The sequence below is a fragment of the Dermacentor variabilis genome, chromosome 8 (genome assembly GCF_050947875.1).
Source record: "Dermacentor variabilis isolate Ectoservices chromosome 8, ASM5094787v1, whole genome shotgun sequence".
Taxonomy (NCBI): domain Eukaryota; kingdom Metazoa; phylum Arthropoda; class Arachnida; order Ixodida; family Ixodidae; genus Dermacentor; species Dermacentor variabilis.
In genome coordinates, this window is record NC_134575.1 from 27,468,465 (window position 1) to 27,485,474 (window position 17,010).

The following is a 17,010-nucleotide window of genomic DNA, read 5'->3' on the forward strand; positions in this document are numbered from 1 at the left end:
CATAAGGTTCGTATTTGGACCGTTGGAACAGACAAGTTTCTCGGAACTTGCAAAGTGTGGTCTTTTTTGGGGTGTTTCAGGAGGCAAAGAAGTCCATATATACAAATAAAGGAAATACAACTATAGGCCCAAGCTGACGCCGGCCACTTTTTAAGATGTCAGAGAGTCACTTGACGTGGAGTGGCGTCAAATAAATCCGTGACGTCACAGAAATGCGGGCGAAGATGCCACCCGCATTTCGCTTTTGCTTCTTTTCTGCCTTATCAAGCCTTCTCTCACGGTAGAGTTGCTCTTTTATCGCCCCGTATATATTGTAGTCGAGTAATCCACAATACCAAAAATTATATATCTCAACCTAACTTTCGTTTTGGTCTCCAAGTAAAGAAGACAAGTTGTGTGTTTGGGGGCGGGGGGCGGGGCAGTTACCGCAATAGCTATGTAAGCTGAATATTGTTACGTAGGAAGACGCAGACGAAAAGCTATATACAAGTATAGTTACAAGGGAATACGCCGCACCTGACCAAGAGCCAACAGCCCGCGCTAGCCTCCAGTCGTCGTCGTCGTCGTCTTCTCAGTGCTCGCCTCTTCGTCATTGTAAACACTGTTCCGTAGCACTACCCCCGGCGGCAAAAGCGCCGTCCCGGAGCGACTTAAGGCCGGACTCGCAAACAGTGTAGTAGGCCTTGAGCCTACTGACGTGCACGACATCACTAGATGCCAGAGTAGAGGATGAGGTTGAGCACACAGGAGCAATTTCGTACGTCACAGGCGTCACCTGGCGCAGCACGCGGTAGGGCCCTGTGTATCGCGAAAGGAGCTTTTCTGAAAGTCCGACGTGGCGAGAGGGCGACCGCAGGAGCACGAGCGCATCAGGCGAAAACTGTAGGTCACGGGGACGGGCGTTGTACTGACGCTGCTGAGTGGTTTGCGAGGCCATCAGTCGAGCATGGGCAAATGGCGTGCATGGTCGGCGAGGGCGATAGCGTCGCGCGCATACTCGCTTGTTGAGATCGCTGCAGGAGGAAGTGCCGTGCGAAGGGGCAAAGTCGGTTCGCGACCGTACAGTAGGTAAAGTGGAGAAAATCCGGCGGTGCCGTGCCGGGAAAAATTGTACGCAAATGTGACGTAAGGAAGGGCAATGTCCCAGTCGTTGTGGTCCTTTGAAACGTACTTGGACAGCATATCTGTAAGAGTACGGTTTAACCGCTCTGTCAGGCCATTGGGTTGAAGATTGTATGAGGTAGTCAGCTTGTGTTGAGTGGAGCAGGAACGCACAATGTCGGCGATAACTTTCGAGAGGAAGTTACGACCACGGTCGGTAAGCAGCTGTCGCGGAGCGCCATGAAATAAGATAATTTCACGCAAGGGAAAGTCCGCGACGTCAGTGGCGCAACTGGCGATAGCCCGCGTGATAGCGTATCGAGTGGCGTAATCAGTTGCCACGGCTACCCATTTGTTCCCAGAGGATGATGTGGGAAAGGGACCGAGTAGGTCTAATCCAACACGAAAGAACGGTTCCACAGGGACGGTGATCGGCTAGAGATGATCAGCAGGTAGCACCTGAGGCGTTTTCCGACGCTGGCAGGGATCACAGGCAGCAACATAGCGTCGGACGGAGCGAGCGAGACCAGGCCAATAGAAGCGGCGGCGGACGCGGTCGTACGTGCGGGTTACCCCAAGTTGTCCTGCAGTGGGTGCGTCATGCATCTCAAAGAGCATAGTCTGTCGTAGATGTTTTGACACGACAAGAAGATGATCAGAGCCGTAAGGGAGGAAGTTCCTTCGATACAGAATGCCGCCCTGGAGGACATATCGGCGAACGGATGCGTCGGTAGGTGCAGAGCGCAGACGCTCGATGAGTGCTCGCACCGATAGGTCTCGGTACTGCTCATCGGCGATATTAGCGAAGGAAGACACAGAGAAAATGCCGTTGGCGCTACTACTGTCGGCGTTGTCAGGCTCGTCTACCGGGTAGCGAGACAGGCAGTCAGCGTCCTTGTGTAGTCGGCCAGATTTATAGGTGACAGTATACGAATATTCTTGGAGCCGTAAGGCCCAGAGACCAAGTCTTCCTGTAGGATCTTTCAGTGAGCATAACCAGCAAAGCGCATGATGGTCTGTGACAACGGAAAAGGGCCGGCCAAATAAGTACGGGCGGAACTTCGCAACCGCCCAAACTAGGGCCAGACACTCACGCTCAGTGATGGAATAGTTGCGCTCCGAGGGTGAGAGGAGCCTGCTGGCGTAAGCGATAACACGGTCGTTGCCGCGCTGGCGTTGGGCCAGTACTGCGCCAATTCCGTGACCGCTGGCATCAGTACGGACTTCGGTAGGTGCAGAAGGATCGAAACGGGCCAGAACGGGAGGCGTTGTGAGAAGGTCGATTAGATGGGAGAATGAAGGGGCCTCGTTATCGCCCCACTGGAAAGAGGCGTCTTTTTTTCAAAAGCTCGGTTAGTGGCCGTGCTATGGCCGCAAAATTTTTCACGAAACGGCGGAAGTACGAACAAAGGCCAATGAAGCTGCGCACATCCTTGACTCACTTCGGAACAGGGAAGTGTGTAATAGCATGGATTGTGCCTGGGTCCGGTTGCACTCTGTTCGCGTCAACGAGATGCCCAAGGACGGTAATCTGGCGACGGCCGAATTCGCACTTCGATGCGTTGAGTTGCAGACCGGTTCGACCAAAAACGTCCAGGACTGCTGAGAGGCGCTGGAGGTGCGTAGCGAACGTTGGGAAGAATACTATAACGTCGTCCAAGTAGCATAGGCACGTGGACCATTTGAAACCATGAAGAAGGGAGTCCATCATGCGTTCAAAAGTGGCAGGAGCGTTACATAGACCGAACGGCATCACTTTGAATTGATAAAGACCGTCTGGTGTTACAAAAGCAGTCTTCTCGTGGTCGAGATCGTCCACGGCAATCTGCCAGTAGCCGGAGCGAAGGTCAATAGAGGAGAATTAGCGAGCACCGTGGAGGCAGTCAAGCGCGTCATCAAACCGAGGTAGGGGATACACGTCCTTTTTTGGTAACCCTGTTAAGGTGCCGATTATCCACGCAAAAGCGCAGTGAGCCATCCTTCTTATTTACCAGTACAACAGGTGACGCCCGTGAACTACATGACGGCTCAATAAGGTTCTTGGCAAGCATTTTGTGAACTTTTGCGTGAATAACTTGATGCTCGGCCGGTGACACTCTATGCGGGCGGCGATAAATAGGAGAGGCATCGCCGGTATTAATGCGATGTTTAACAGCTGTAGTTTGGGCCAAAGGACAATCGTTAAAGCCAAAAATATCCTGGTAGGAAAACAGAACGCGGGAGAGTTCACGAGCGCGCTCGGACGGCATGTCGGGCGCAATTATTTTCTTTACGACGGCGATGGTACAAGTTGCCGACTGCGATGGTAGAGGAGGATCAGCTGAATTGTCGTCTACTGCAATAGATGTTACTGAGTGATCCTCGAATGAGCAAAGCTGGGCCAGAGACATCCCGCGTGGCAGCACTTGTGTCGTCAAGCCAAAATTGACCACTGGCAGGCAGACGCAATTCGCCGTGATAGATAAAACTGTATGAGGTACTGTGATCCCGTGTGTAAGTACGACGTCTTGCATAGGAGCCGCGATGTAGTGACCGTCGGGCACTGGTGGGGATGACACGAAGTCAACGCAAGTCAGTGCTGAAGGTGGCAAGCGAACGAAGTCGCCGGAACTGAGGCGACTGGGGCGTGGTTCAGCGGGATCTAGAACGGGCAGGTCAAGGCGGAGAGTACTGGCGGAGCAATCGATGAGAGCGGAATGTGCGGAGAGGAAGTCTAAGCCGAGGATGATGTCGTGGGGACAATGGGCGATGACTGTAAATAGCTCGATAGTGGAGCGATCGGCGAAGGAGACGCGGGCGGCACACATACCAATCGGGGGGGGGGGGGGGCTGTTCCGCCATCGGCGACACGGACAACAGGCGTCGTGGCGGGCGTCATTATTTTCTTCAGGCGGTTGCGAAGGTCAGCGCTCATTACCGATAAATGCGCCCCAGTGTCTATAAGAGCAGATACAGAAACACCGTCGACTTGCACGTCAGGAAGGTTCAGATGAGTGGGCAAGGTCAGTAGAGGATTTGGCGGCGTATGGAGCAACGCAGCGTCACCTCGAGGCGCTGCATCGTCTAGTTTACAGGCTGCGAGTGGCGTCCGAAAGAAGTCGGCGAAAAAGAGCGACGGGGCTGGGGAGAGCGAGATTTTCGTCGTTGGGGCGAAGGCGAACGAGAATAGGGGCGGTTCGGCGCAGGAGAATCAGTGGCCGCTTTATCGGAGCGTGCTTCATATGGACGAGAAGGGCCACCTGAGGGGCGATAGTAGGCAGTATAAGTAGACCGGGTCGGGGAACTCCAGCGACTGCGACAGTGCCGAGAAATGTGCCCGATTCGACGGCAGTGAAAACAAATTGGCTTGTCGTCAGCAGTGCGCCATTCAGATGGGTTGCGGAAACGTGGTGGGTAATAAGATGCGGGACGGGGCGGAATCGATGAAGCAGGGTGGTTATCAGGGCGATGGGCCGAGCAGATGGTGTGAAGACCCATGTTTGCGAATTCCTGGTGGACAACTGCCTGGATCAGTGAAACCGGGACTGCAGGTGCGTTGGAGGGGCTGGAGTCGAAGGCAGCCGGATAGGCAGCCTCGATCTCACGCCGGACGATCCGGGTACCATCGCCACTGTTGGTGGGACGAGGAGCGTCGGCACAGGATGATGTCGCTGGGGTGTTGAGCAGACGGGCAAACTGCTGGTCAATACGTCGGCTTTTAGCGAGTTCCAGGCGGCGGCACTCTTCTATAACTGCATCCATCGTCGCCACGTTGTTGAAAACGAGCAAGTTGAAGGCGTCATCGGCAATGCCTTTGAGGATGTGGGAGACCTTGTCGGACTCAGTCATGTGTGCGTCAACTTTGCGGCGCAGAGCCAAGACGTCCTGAATGTACGTGGCGTAGGGCTCCGTTGACGTCTGCACGCGGCCGGAAACGTCCTCTGCACGGCAAGTTGGTGACCGTATGGGTTGCTGAAGAAGTTTCGGAGCTTTTGCTTAAGCGAATCCCAAGTGGTGAGTTAATCTTCGTGCGTCCGAAACCAAACTCGAGGTGTGCCACCGAGGTAAAAGACTACGTTGGCGAGCATGATAGTAGGGTCCCACCGGTTATTGCGGCTGACGTGTTCGTACAGGCTGATCCAGCCATCGACGTCTTCCCCATCTTTGCCCGAAAATACGCCAGGATCACGGGGAGCGGGGAGAGTGATGTAGGTCGTCGAAGTGGCAGCAGGTGTCGGAGCCGGCGGAGTCGGGTTGTCGTCGCCGGGAGCCATGAAGGAAGGCTCGACGTACCGTCCACTGCGAAGCTCCGTGACGAGGTACAGGGAACGTCCACCTCCACCAGATATGTTACGGAGGAAGACGCAGACGAAAATCTACATACAAGTATATTTACAAGGAAATACGCCGCACTTGGCCAAGAGGCAACAGCCAGCGCTAGCCTCTAGTCAGTTGTCTTCACACTGCTCGCCTCTTCGTCATCGCAAATACTGTTCCGTAGCAATATGAAATACTCTCTAATGTCATTTTTTTAGCATTTTCGCTTCGGTTTATCGGAACAAATGGGCATTGTCACTTTCTATAACGGCCTTTTTGTGCGATACCTCTCAAGGACCTTGAGCAGCACGGGAACAAGGCAAGAGCAGGAGCCAATGTTTCGACAAGCGGACTTCTCTTTTTCAAGGCGACATATATGCTCTCCTTGTGATAAGCGTGTTCGATTGATATAAAGTGCAACTTTATATTCCCCCACCATGGGTTGCTTTTATCCGTCAGCACTACGACAGCGCATGTATAAATTATTGCGACCAATTTTACTCCTTCGTGTTGGAGGTTTTCATTCGCACAAGAGAACGCAGTACGATTTCAGACCGACCTTCGACCAACGCTTGACTAGATGTCTAATCTCTTACATTTCGAGCACCGCCTGTGCAAGTGTCTTTATTCCTTATTGTACAACGATGTGCACTGCACAATGCGGTACAGCACTCTACACAGGAACTGAACGAAGCATGTCGAGGCTGCAGCACCAGTTAAACGCATACTAGACAATCTTGTTTGCCCAGAAAAGCAGATCGAACGCAACAATCAATGAAGAGGAAACTTCTGCATGATCCCTGACCTGACAACCATTGCTACGCGAACTTAAGGTATGCAGTAAAACAATAGCCAGGTGCCTGATGGAAAGAGCAAAAACGAGTGCTGCCGGTACGATAGGAACTTACCTGTTTTCACATTTGTGAAGCAACTGCTTTCCCGCATAGCATGCGCTACACTGTGGCTATCATTGATGCCAACAAATCATCATACTTTTTCTTGTCTGACCTGACTTAGAGAAGTTGGGGAACTAGGAATTAGAGGCGCATATCCGTCAGCACTACGACCTGCAACCAGCAGTTTTCCGTCCTGTACAGTACTTGTAAAAAAAAAAGCGAATTCTTGCTTTCATCATGTTCCTTGAGGTGCTTCTTTGGAGTTCCGCATAAGAGTTATAAAAAATTATTTGTCCAGCTATTACTCCTATAAATCTATTCAAAACACGAGCGATCAAGCTATGATATTATGTATCACAGTATACGTTGCGACTACAACGTCTTGAAATAACGTGTTCAAATGTAAAAGCATCGAAAATGAGCACATTTCTAGCGGCAACGACAGAATTTAGCACTTTGTACTCACTTGTTGTAGGTGGAGGGCCGCCACCGCCGCTCACCTTTGCATATGTCGGTCTATCAGTTTCGTCCTCTGGAAAAAAAAGAAAAGCCTACACTGTTCCAACACAAGAAAAAAAAGAAGCAAGCAACAGAGCGAGCGAGCGAGCGAGCGAGCGAGCAAACAAACAAACAAACAAACAAACAAACAAACAAACAAACAAACAAACAAACAAACAAACAAAAACAAACAAACTGATTACACTACTGCTTTTTGTTTCAATCCCCATCTGACCACAAATATAAAATTGGTGTTCCAGCCTTCCGAACGAACAGTGTTTCTTTTTCTTTTTTACTCCACACAAGTGTCGACTGGAACCACCTTCCTGCTTCCAACGTTCATATTGCCAGACGCACCTTCAAAGAGCAATCTCTTTTATCATGCTATCGCTTAACTTTTTTTCTCGATACCGCGGCTTTTTAATTTTATCATTAACCGAATCTTTGAATAATCCTCTGCGGCATGTAGTAAAATTTTCTTCCTGGCCTAGATTACTCTCAGACATTATTTGCGGGACAAATAAAAATAAGTATTTTACTATTAACGAAGCAACGCTGAACAAGTTTTAAACTAACTACTTTACAGCAGGCATTGCAACTCAGGAATTGTAGCCGGCGACTTAGCAAGTCGTATTCACTTGTAACGGATTCCGAAAATAATACCAGTTTTGAGCTATACGTTCCCAACGTTTCCAACAAAATGCACAGGTGTTCCAGTAATTTGACCTTCAATGCAGAAAAACGCATTTTGTTAAATAAATAAATAATAAACAAATAAATGACTAAGTAAATGAATGAATGAATTTATGCTTGATAGGTCTTCATTTTACTTGTCTTGCAAAATGGACTGCTTGAACCGACATTCTGGAACATAGTAAATGGCCCCACTAGTAATTTGGTCGAATTAATCCTTACATATGCCACTAATATCCGTCCTGACCAATGCTGTACAGTTTTGAAAAACCTGTTTTCTTCAATATCAACAAAGGCAAAAAAGAAGGCTCATTAATATACTCCCACCTGTCCCTGGCTACAATTTCGAACTAATGGGTCCGATTCTTATTCAGTGGATTGTTATTAACCAGTACAAAACCTCGGTCCGCATATACGGATTTCATGAATTCAAAAATTCTAAAGTGTACAGCGTTTACTCATTCATAATACTATCCAATATTTTCCCCAGTTTGGCAATGCTCAGCCTTACACAGTGACTGAAGTTAGGCCAATGATTCCAAAATGTAGTACAATCTCTTTCCAGCATTCCACGTAACATCTTTGAACGCATCGTTTTTTTTTCGCACGTTGGGAACATTTTAGAATAAAACACCTTCTTTAACTACTGTCAATATGGTGCTAGAAACATTTTTTCTTGCGATACTCAACTATATTTTACTAACGACTTATTCGCAGATACCGATTTTAGTGCCGACACTGAGTGTGTTTTTCTCGACTTTGCTTTAGCTTTCGACACTTTCTCGCAGCTTACTTTCTCCAAAGCCTAATGAATTACACCTTGACCAAATTGTTCCTTCTCGAATTAAAAAAAAAGTCGCAGTTCCGCCCTAACGACGAGGCATCGATTGCGATAACAAAGTATAAACTTGGAAACATTCGCTTACTAACCGAATCAGCAAGCATGGTATCAGTGCACACAAGCAAACATCAATGCATCACACTCGATGAGCGCGGACACTCGATGTCAAAACGCTAGTGTGAACAAGCTCCGCAGCAGCAGCGAGCGAAGTGACCTTCGTGCTGTCGACCTTCGTGCTGTCAATCGCTTCAGTGCAAGAGCGGCGAGAACACATCGCGCACGAAGGCATGAGCCGTCTGCAGTTGCCTTTCAAGATACGGCGCGCAAGACCGCGCGCGGTCGTGCAAATTCATTAAGTACGCACTTGTTGACGGAGTCGAAGCCACCCCCCTCCCTTCCACGCTGCCTCCCCGCTTTCCTCCATATATGGCGCGCGAGATTGAGCCGCGATTGTCAGTTCCCTCCCTTTGCGCCCGGTCGCTAAATGCGCAGTTGCTGCCGGAGAACGACGCCCCTCCCCCACTCCCTACCTCCCATCCCCCCGCAACCTTTCGGGCGACGGAAGACGGTGCGTTTGCTTTCAGCTTTCTTCCTTTGCGCGCGCCAGATTGAGCCGCGATCACCGGCTTCCCTCGCATGCTTTCACTCGTGCATACAGCACACGACGCGCCGCGACGGTGTTATCGCCCTTGAACTTATACGGAACATCACGGCGACGGCGATGACAAAAATGCGCCTGTAGTGTCCATATAATTGCTATCGCAATAAACCTTTCTGCAAGGTCATTAAGAGTGCGTAGTCGCTGACAATTCCTCTTCCACTTGTACAGCTGTAGCATTTGGGGTTCCAAAAGGGTCTGCCTTTCGGTCCCTGCTTTATTTTTGTTTTATTAACGACTTACGACACAGTGTTCAGTTTTTCTCTATTATAGTATTTGGAGACGATTGTGTAATCTACCATAACATTACTAGCACTGATCACTCTCGTAAACTACGAAGTGACCTTGCCAATATTTTCCAGGTGTAATAACTGGCGCATGAATCTCAATATTAACAAATGTAAATATACGCATGTATCTCACCGTCTGAACACCAATACTGACGCACTTCCTTATTTCGACAATGGCATGATACTGGACTCTGCTGACTCCTACAATTACCTTAGGCTTTATATCACCAATGACCTTACATGGAACGTAGGCATTGAGTACGGGATTAACATTTCCAATTGTGCACTAAGGTACCTACGCCCCAGCTTTAAAGCTGTACCGAGTGAACTTCACCAGCCCTCTACAAGACACCTGTTCGCCCTAGAGTATATACTTAGGCAATATGACACTCTTCTCAAACTACTCTAATACAACTCTTTGAAAGTTTTCAAAATCATGCTTCTCGTTTTTTATTGCCTGGTTTTAATCTATCTCACTACGCCAGTTTTACATCTATGAACATAGCTTTAGTCTACCTGAGCTCTCATCCCGTCGAAAATGGGCATGATTGTGTCTTTTTCATACGACCTCTCATTTCAACCCACCTCTAAGTGAACAACCGATAACCACGTCTATCATACATATAATCGCATTTTGGTCACAACCTTCAAGTGGGTGCAGTGTGTTGTCGAACAAGGTTGTGCCAGGGTTCCTTTATTCAGTAAACACGTCTGGATTGAAACCGCCTGCCTGATTGCATTACAACTATCCCGGATAATGCAAGCTTCAAGACAGCCATAAACAACACGCTTTTGTTAAAGTTTGTGATGCGAAAGCATAAAATGACACATTGAGCGACAAATGTGGCGTCTGTAGCAGCGAAACGGCACCGAAATTCTCACTGGCTGTGATCCCACGTCCCATGCGCGCCTAGACGGAGCAGAGCGGGCGAACAGGAGAATCCGCTGGTACGCTGGCGCGCAAGATGTCACGTGATGGCAGATGGCATCGCCGCGATGCCACGTCACCCTCGCTCTCACTCTTGGAAGCCTGTGTTATCTGCACGTTCCTTGTCCGCGCAAGCTCTAGCATGCGTTCTTACTTCGCCTCGGTAATCGCTATAAAGAATGTAATGCGTATAAAAAAAATCTGAATAATGCCGAAAGAAAGTAAGTTGGCGTTAGTGAGTTTCCAGCCTACGGCCCCACGCTCAGAAGAGCCGAGTTTCTCACCCACCGGGCTAAACAGGCCTGTGCACTCAGATCTATCTATCTATCTATCTATCTATCTATCTATCTATCTATCTATCTATCTATCTATCTATCTATCTATCTATCTATCTATCTATCTATCTATCTATCTATCTATCTATCTATCTATCTATCTATCTATCTATCTATCTATCTATCTATCTATCTATCTATCTATCTATCTATCTATCTATCTATCTATCTATCTGTCTATCTATCTATCTATCTGTCTATCTATCTATCTATCTGTCTATCTGTCTGCCTATCTATCTATCTATCTGTCTATCTATCTGTCTATCTATCTATCTATCTATCTATCTATCTATCTATCTATCTATCTATCTATCTATCTATCTATCTATCTGTCTATCTGTCTGCCTATCTGTCTATCTATCTGTCTATCTATCTGTCTATCTGTCTATCTATCTGTCTATCTATCTGTCTATCTGTCGATCTATCCATCTATCCATCTATCTATCCATCTATCCATCTATCTATCCATCTATCCGTCTGTCTGTCTGTCTGTCTGTCTGTCTGTCTGCGCATGCCAGCAGCCAAAGTGGGCATAAGCTCCACGCTAACGAACTTACCGCTTGCCTCTAGAGTTGCTGCGTAGAGAAATAAGAAAGGGGGAAAGAGTCTCGGTAAGTGAGTGAGCTCATTTCGCAAAAAAAAGAAAGAAGAACGATAAGGCGAACACCACCACTCTGTGAAGAACAAATAGCGAAAACATAAGCAATATCGAAATCTACAGGTGTGACGTGCAACGATTATAACTTTGAATAATAATATAATAATATTTGGGGTTTTACGTGCCAAAACCACTTTCTGATTATGAGGCACGCCGTAGTGGAGGACTCCGGAAATTTTGACCACCTGGGGTTCCTTAACGTGCACCTAAATCTAAGCACACGGGTGTTTTCGCATTTCGCCCCCATCGAAATGCGGCCGCCGTGGCCGGGATTCGATCCCGCGACCTCGTGCTCAGCAGCCCAACACCATAGCCACTGAGCAACCACGGCGGGCGATCCTAACTTTGAAACAGCGGAGAAGGTAGGCGGTACGAAAGGTGACAGTTTCAAAAAACTCGTCACCACAAAATTTTATTCTGATAACAAGCGTGCATCTGTTCAACCACAGAGTACGTAAAGGTTTCGGTTACATCAAGTTTATTTAGCATTGTTTTTCATAAAAATAACACTGTTAAATGCAATGCAAGAACGGACGCATAGTCTTACACATTGTCATGTGTATTTGATGTTGTCCTTACACCTGAAGGCAACCCGTTTGCAACTTTATCCATTGAAAAAAAAAAGCCCATTAGCAGCTTTCTTTTTGGAGACTATTTTCTGAAGTCAAAAGGACAGGATCCTGTGCTGCTAAGTCCACCACTAGAAGCCTACAGACAAGCTTATATAGAATAAAGACTATCGAAATGTTAGAGGACGTTCTTAATTTACTTCATAGCGGTTTAGCCATCACACCGATAGGTTTGGAATTACACGCACGTTACTGCGTCCAGTTTTCATCCCCTTGGTACCTTATGTTGGTGGTATTGTTTATATGACTATATTTGTCGACATTTGTCTGTAATATTGCCTATATGACTATTTTTCTACATTTGTCTATGTATTCGTCTATATATTTCTCTAATCCGTATTCGAATCCTTGCTGCACTTATGACATACGTACTACGTTTTACTATGTAATGACTAGACATAATTAGTTATCGTCAAATGCATGGTCGGACGATATTTCTCTAGATTTCGCTTTATTCGTCTACACATTTGTCTACATAACGGTACGTCCATATATGGCCTTTACAAGTTTGTCCATATTTTATGTCTGCGCTTTTTCAGAGAGCCTTGCTACATATATAGTTTACGTAGCTGCTCCTGCGCGATGCTTATACATAGCTTGCAAATATATATACTTTTCGTTAATATGAATGGTCGCAGAAAGCCTATTGCACTTCTTGCGAATGAAAGCGTGAAGGCATACGTTTACAGGCTGCCGGCAGTAGAGGGACTAATTGGCGCACGAAACATCTACGCGTATATTTCTTAGGACAGGCCGAAACTAATTATCACGAGCACAGCATGCAGTGGAATGCTAACGCAGAAGGTAGTAGTGTCTGCATGCACTGCAACACACGCGAGCGCCTCAACTTCTGCGCCCTTTCACTCGTTCGGCAAATTTACGCTCCGAGATATTTCATGGAACGTGCACTACTGACGTCAGCACGTTAACCACCGTTCCCTGCTGATATGGTTTTCCATTGTTATCCTAGGTTCGGCGACAACGTTCACACTGACAGATTCAACTACGCTAATGACTGTGCGCTGGTAATGTGTAGCACAATCCTTACTCCGAAGCAGTGTCCGTCTCTGCTGCGAACGTTAGACAGGCTGAGTGGAAGGTGTTATTTTTCAAGCGAGCGGATCCAGGACGCTTCAATGATGACGTAGTTGTTCTAAGTTACTCTTACCACCTGCCTAGCAACTGCGTCGGAGAGTATCTTCGAGGTGTCAATACCACTATACTCACACGAGTATCGCATCAACAGCAGCATGAGCAGTATGATCATGATGATGAAGAGGATCAGGTTGCAGCAGATGACGAACGACACTTTCCGGTTCTCGTCATCTTCCCTGCGCCAGCGCAAAAGTTCATTCATTCACCGACCGACAAGGCAAACGTGAAACGCATGGTGCAGAAATAAGATGCTATTTATTAGCATCGCGCGCGGATCGGCAACCACATTGAGCGTATTTCGGGCGTATCTTCTGCGTGGCGTCGGCGCGGCCGATCCGCCGTCTTGTGCGACGGCCACACCGAAATTTCCAAAAGCATGTGCTATGTTATGGGCGGTCTTGAATGCGCTTGAATACCGTAAATTCCGCGTGTGAGGAATGAACACCCACCGCAGCGTCATTTAATTATACGCCCGGAAATGCGTTTCATGGGGACGAGCCGGTGAGGCTCATACAATAGGCCCCCCATGGATGCTGCTCATCATCTGCGGACGAATCGATGCGTTTACCAAATAATGAAAGGAGGGAGAGAGATCATTGTAGGTTATTGTGAAAGGATAATAGTGAAAAACGAACACACACACGATATATATATATATATATATATATATATATATATATATATATATATATATATATATATATATATATATATGTACACTGTAGGCAAAAAAATACTCACTCGTCTTCAGGCTGCCCGGTACTGACGGTGGCGGTAGAAGCTGAGACCATGTTCATTTCTGCGTAGATTAAGCGAAGTGTTACCAGTTTACTAGCGGCCGACAGTAATATTTTACAATCAGACTCTACGACATATATAGCTGTTGCAGTGAAAAAAAATACAGCATTGGCTACGTTGGCATAGCATAAACGAATAAACGCGACGTACCTGAAAACACGTTCCTGTCTGTTGCCAAGCGTTTCGACTGGTGGGCCAGCCTTCGTCAGTTACGTCAGAGAACGTGTTTCCACGTACGTCGCGTTTATTTTTTTTTTTTTGTGGTATACCAACGTAGCCAGTGCGCAGTGGCGTAGCTAGGTCGTCTGGCACCCGGGGCCCTTAGCTCTTCTGTCAGCTCCCCCCCCCCCCCCCCAGGTGTAGTCGAGGAAGGCGAGGATATCGACAATTTTCGGGTGTCTTCAGACGTATATGACACCCCCCCCCCCCCCCCCTACTGGCCCCGTGCACCCGGGGCCCACGGCCCCCCGGCCCCCCCTGTTGCTACGCCACTGCCAGTGCGTTTTATATTTTTTCAAGTAAGAGGCCTTGGTGTTCGTTACCAGACATGGCTGCGAAACGCCGAGTCGAAGGCTTCGCCGGAAAAGGAAGTCACGAAGCCGTGGGCTGGCACCGCTGACGGAACCGATGGCAGCACGGCTGCTTTCTGGAACGATTTATTTTGCTCGTATAGCAGCCCCAATATATACGTGAAGACGCGAAATAGGTAACACGTGCATGCTTAACGAAACTGCGTATACCTAGTGCAGGTGGCCTACAGTTATGACGGAAATTGCTTCCGTTTCCCAACACGTGCCGAAATTTGATTCATATAGGGAGTTTTAGCGGCCCGCGGAACACCGCGGATACTTCACTTTTCTGTTCAACCTCAACATCTTAGAAACGATTGTATGTCGCGTCACTGACCTCGCTGGAGGCAAAAAAATATGTAGCGGATTTTGCTTGCTAAAACGAAGATTGATTATGAGGCACGCCAGAATGGGGGCTGCGGATTAATTTTTGACCACCACACGGGTGTTTTTGAATTCGGTCATCATCGAAATGCGGCTGCCACGATCGGGATTGGATCCCGGTACCTCGTGCTTAGCGACTAAGCAACTAAGGCGGGTAAAAAAAAAAGGGGGGGGGAAGGAAGAAAGAAAGAAAAAAAAAGTTGAGTGCTACCGTGCTGCACCGAAGCCTTTGCGCCAGCGGAAAGCTTGCATGGGATGGCACGAGCACAGCCTCTCCCCGCGCCGGTTCACTAACACGACGCGTAGGATGACGTCAGCACAAGCAGTATATAATACAGTCCTTGCGACCACGTTGCAACAACAGTTATCTGCTATTTGACGGAAGCCTCATGTCGACCTGCACTGAAGCTACTTCGGTGTAGTCGGTTAGTGCACTTCGCACGAAAAGAACAAAAAAAAAAAAACCCTGACATGTTCAAAGAGAGCGGTTTCACAGCATTCACTCTTAAAACGGTTGCACCCTTTGGGGTGTACATTTGTCCCACAACAATAATCGTCATCTGCCTTGCTTGCGTTTCCTTTCCTGAAAACTCGGCGCTCGCTACTTTCCTGTCGAGAATGCTGCGTCACACTGATAACGCGCATGCCGTTCGTGACTGGGAAGTACCGGGCTCGCAGCGTTAAAGAAAGGAAACGCGGAAAAGACAGATGACGATTATTGTTGTGGGACAAGATAAGCCCCAAAGGGTGCAAAATTTTCTAAGAGTGTTGCTAACAACGTAGTATCTATCAGGGGAAGTATATGAGGGCAACGCGCTAAAGAGCACCCAGTTCGCTTAACACATGGCTGTAATGACTTTTTTAGGCTTGTAGCGCAGTTCAGACAGAGCGAAAAGGAAGGTGGAAAGGGTAATGAAAAGGAACGGAGAACAAAGTGAGCTCTAACTTCTCGCTGATGGTTTATATCGTGACACAGAAGGCTACTTATACACTCAGCGAACCATGTGAAGAGATTGCACAAAACCAAGCAACAAAACCGAAAGTAACCATATGAAAACACATATTCGCACAGCCTGTGGCGGAAGTCTGAGCTACAAGCCTAAAAAAGTCACGACATACCAACTCGCCCAAACTGCCACGCTTTTGACACTGCAGTGAGGCAACCGGGAGCACAGGAAGTTCATGCGTACCCGAAGAAAACGATTCCTTGAGAGCGTGCGCGACGGAAACGGGGGCGAAGCTGCCGGCGATAGATCGCAGGGGTTGTCGCGGAAACGCGGGCCGAAGAACGCTGCGCTAACCTCGGCTGGAGTCCTAGTGGATCCTCTCGTCGAAACGCCGGCACGAACCCGGGGCCGAATCGTGAGACGTGCAGCAGCCAGACCCTCGTCGAGGCAGGAACGCCAACCGCGAGCTCCTGCTGATCTCGTGACACGAGCCGAACGTCGATGATGATGACGACGACGACGATGAAGAAGAAGAAGAAGAAGGAGAATAATAATAATAATAATAATAATAATAATAATAAGTTGATGATGATGATGATTCGTAAGCGTGGCATGTATGTACCCACGGAGGTTAGCGATAGACAGATCAGGGGAGGTATGCTGTAGGAGTCCACCTAGTGGACCGTCCATTTCGGCCGCTGCTGATTGGCTGGGGCCGCTCGCCTCCCCCTCGCTCGTACAGCTGCGTCCAATGAGCAGCGGCCGAAATGGACAGTCCACTAGGCGGACTCTCACAGAATACTCCCTCCCCCCCCCCCCCCCAGGTCTATGAACGTAAAAAAAAATTTGACGTGAAGATCAACAGCGGGAGCTTGGCGGTGTCACCTTGCACCGTCGTGAAAGGCCATTTGCAGGCGCTCGGTAAAACTTGTAGGAGTCTAACTCATTGGAGGAAACCAGTGAAAGTGATTGAGTGTGAATTAGTAACAGAAGACGCCTAACAAGTAAACGAAGTTTCCAATTTGTGCGTATTGTTCTTGTTGATATTTTCTTCTTGCTTTTCCTTTCTTTATTTTATTGGAGAAACTAATTTCCTATTTCGGGAAAGTCGTATACAGCTAGCACCAAGCCATTCCATTGCAATTCTTCGTCGCCAGCGATTGAGGCTATCAGCAAAAAAAAAAAAAAAAGAAAGAAAGTGCCTTTCTGGCGCTCACGCGTAAATCCATGGCAGGCATTTTAGTATTCCCATCAACACAATGCTTATTATAATATTGATCGCTCCTTTATGTCATGTATTGACGAGGTATTTTTCATCTTGTATTATATATTTA

General features: G+C 47.9%; 1 protein-coding gene across 1 annotated transcript in view; it reads right to left on the reverse strand.

Moving 5' to 3' along the window:
- The window catches only part of LOC142591335 (uncharacterized), a 43,927-nt gene extending 27,765 nt beyond the window's left edge, over window positions 1–16,162 (reverse strand). The window contains exons 1-6 of the mRNA XM_075703661.1: window positions 15,920–16,162; window positions 14,319–14,422; window positions 13,720–13,777; window positions 13,051–13,154; window positions 11,094–11,111; window positions 6,760–6,825 (exon numbers count right to left, since the gene is read on the reverse strand). Of these exons, the coding sequence (XP_075559776.1) occupies window positions 6,760–6,825; window positions 11,094–11,111; window positions 13,051–13,154; window positions 13,720–13,777; window positions 14,319–14,325 (253 nt within the window). The 5' untranslated portion in view covers window positions 14,326–14,422; window positions 15,920–16,162. The remainder of the gene's footprint in view (window positions 1–6,759; window positions 6,826–11,093; window positions 11,112–13,050; window positions 13,155–13,719; window positions 13,778–14,318; window positions 14,423–15,919) is intronic.
- Window positions 16,163–17,010: the final 848 nt, after the last annotated feature.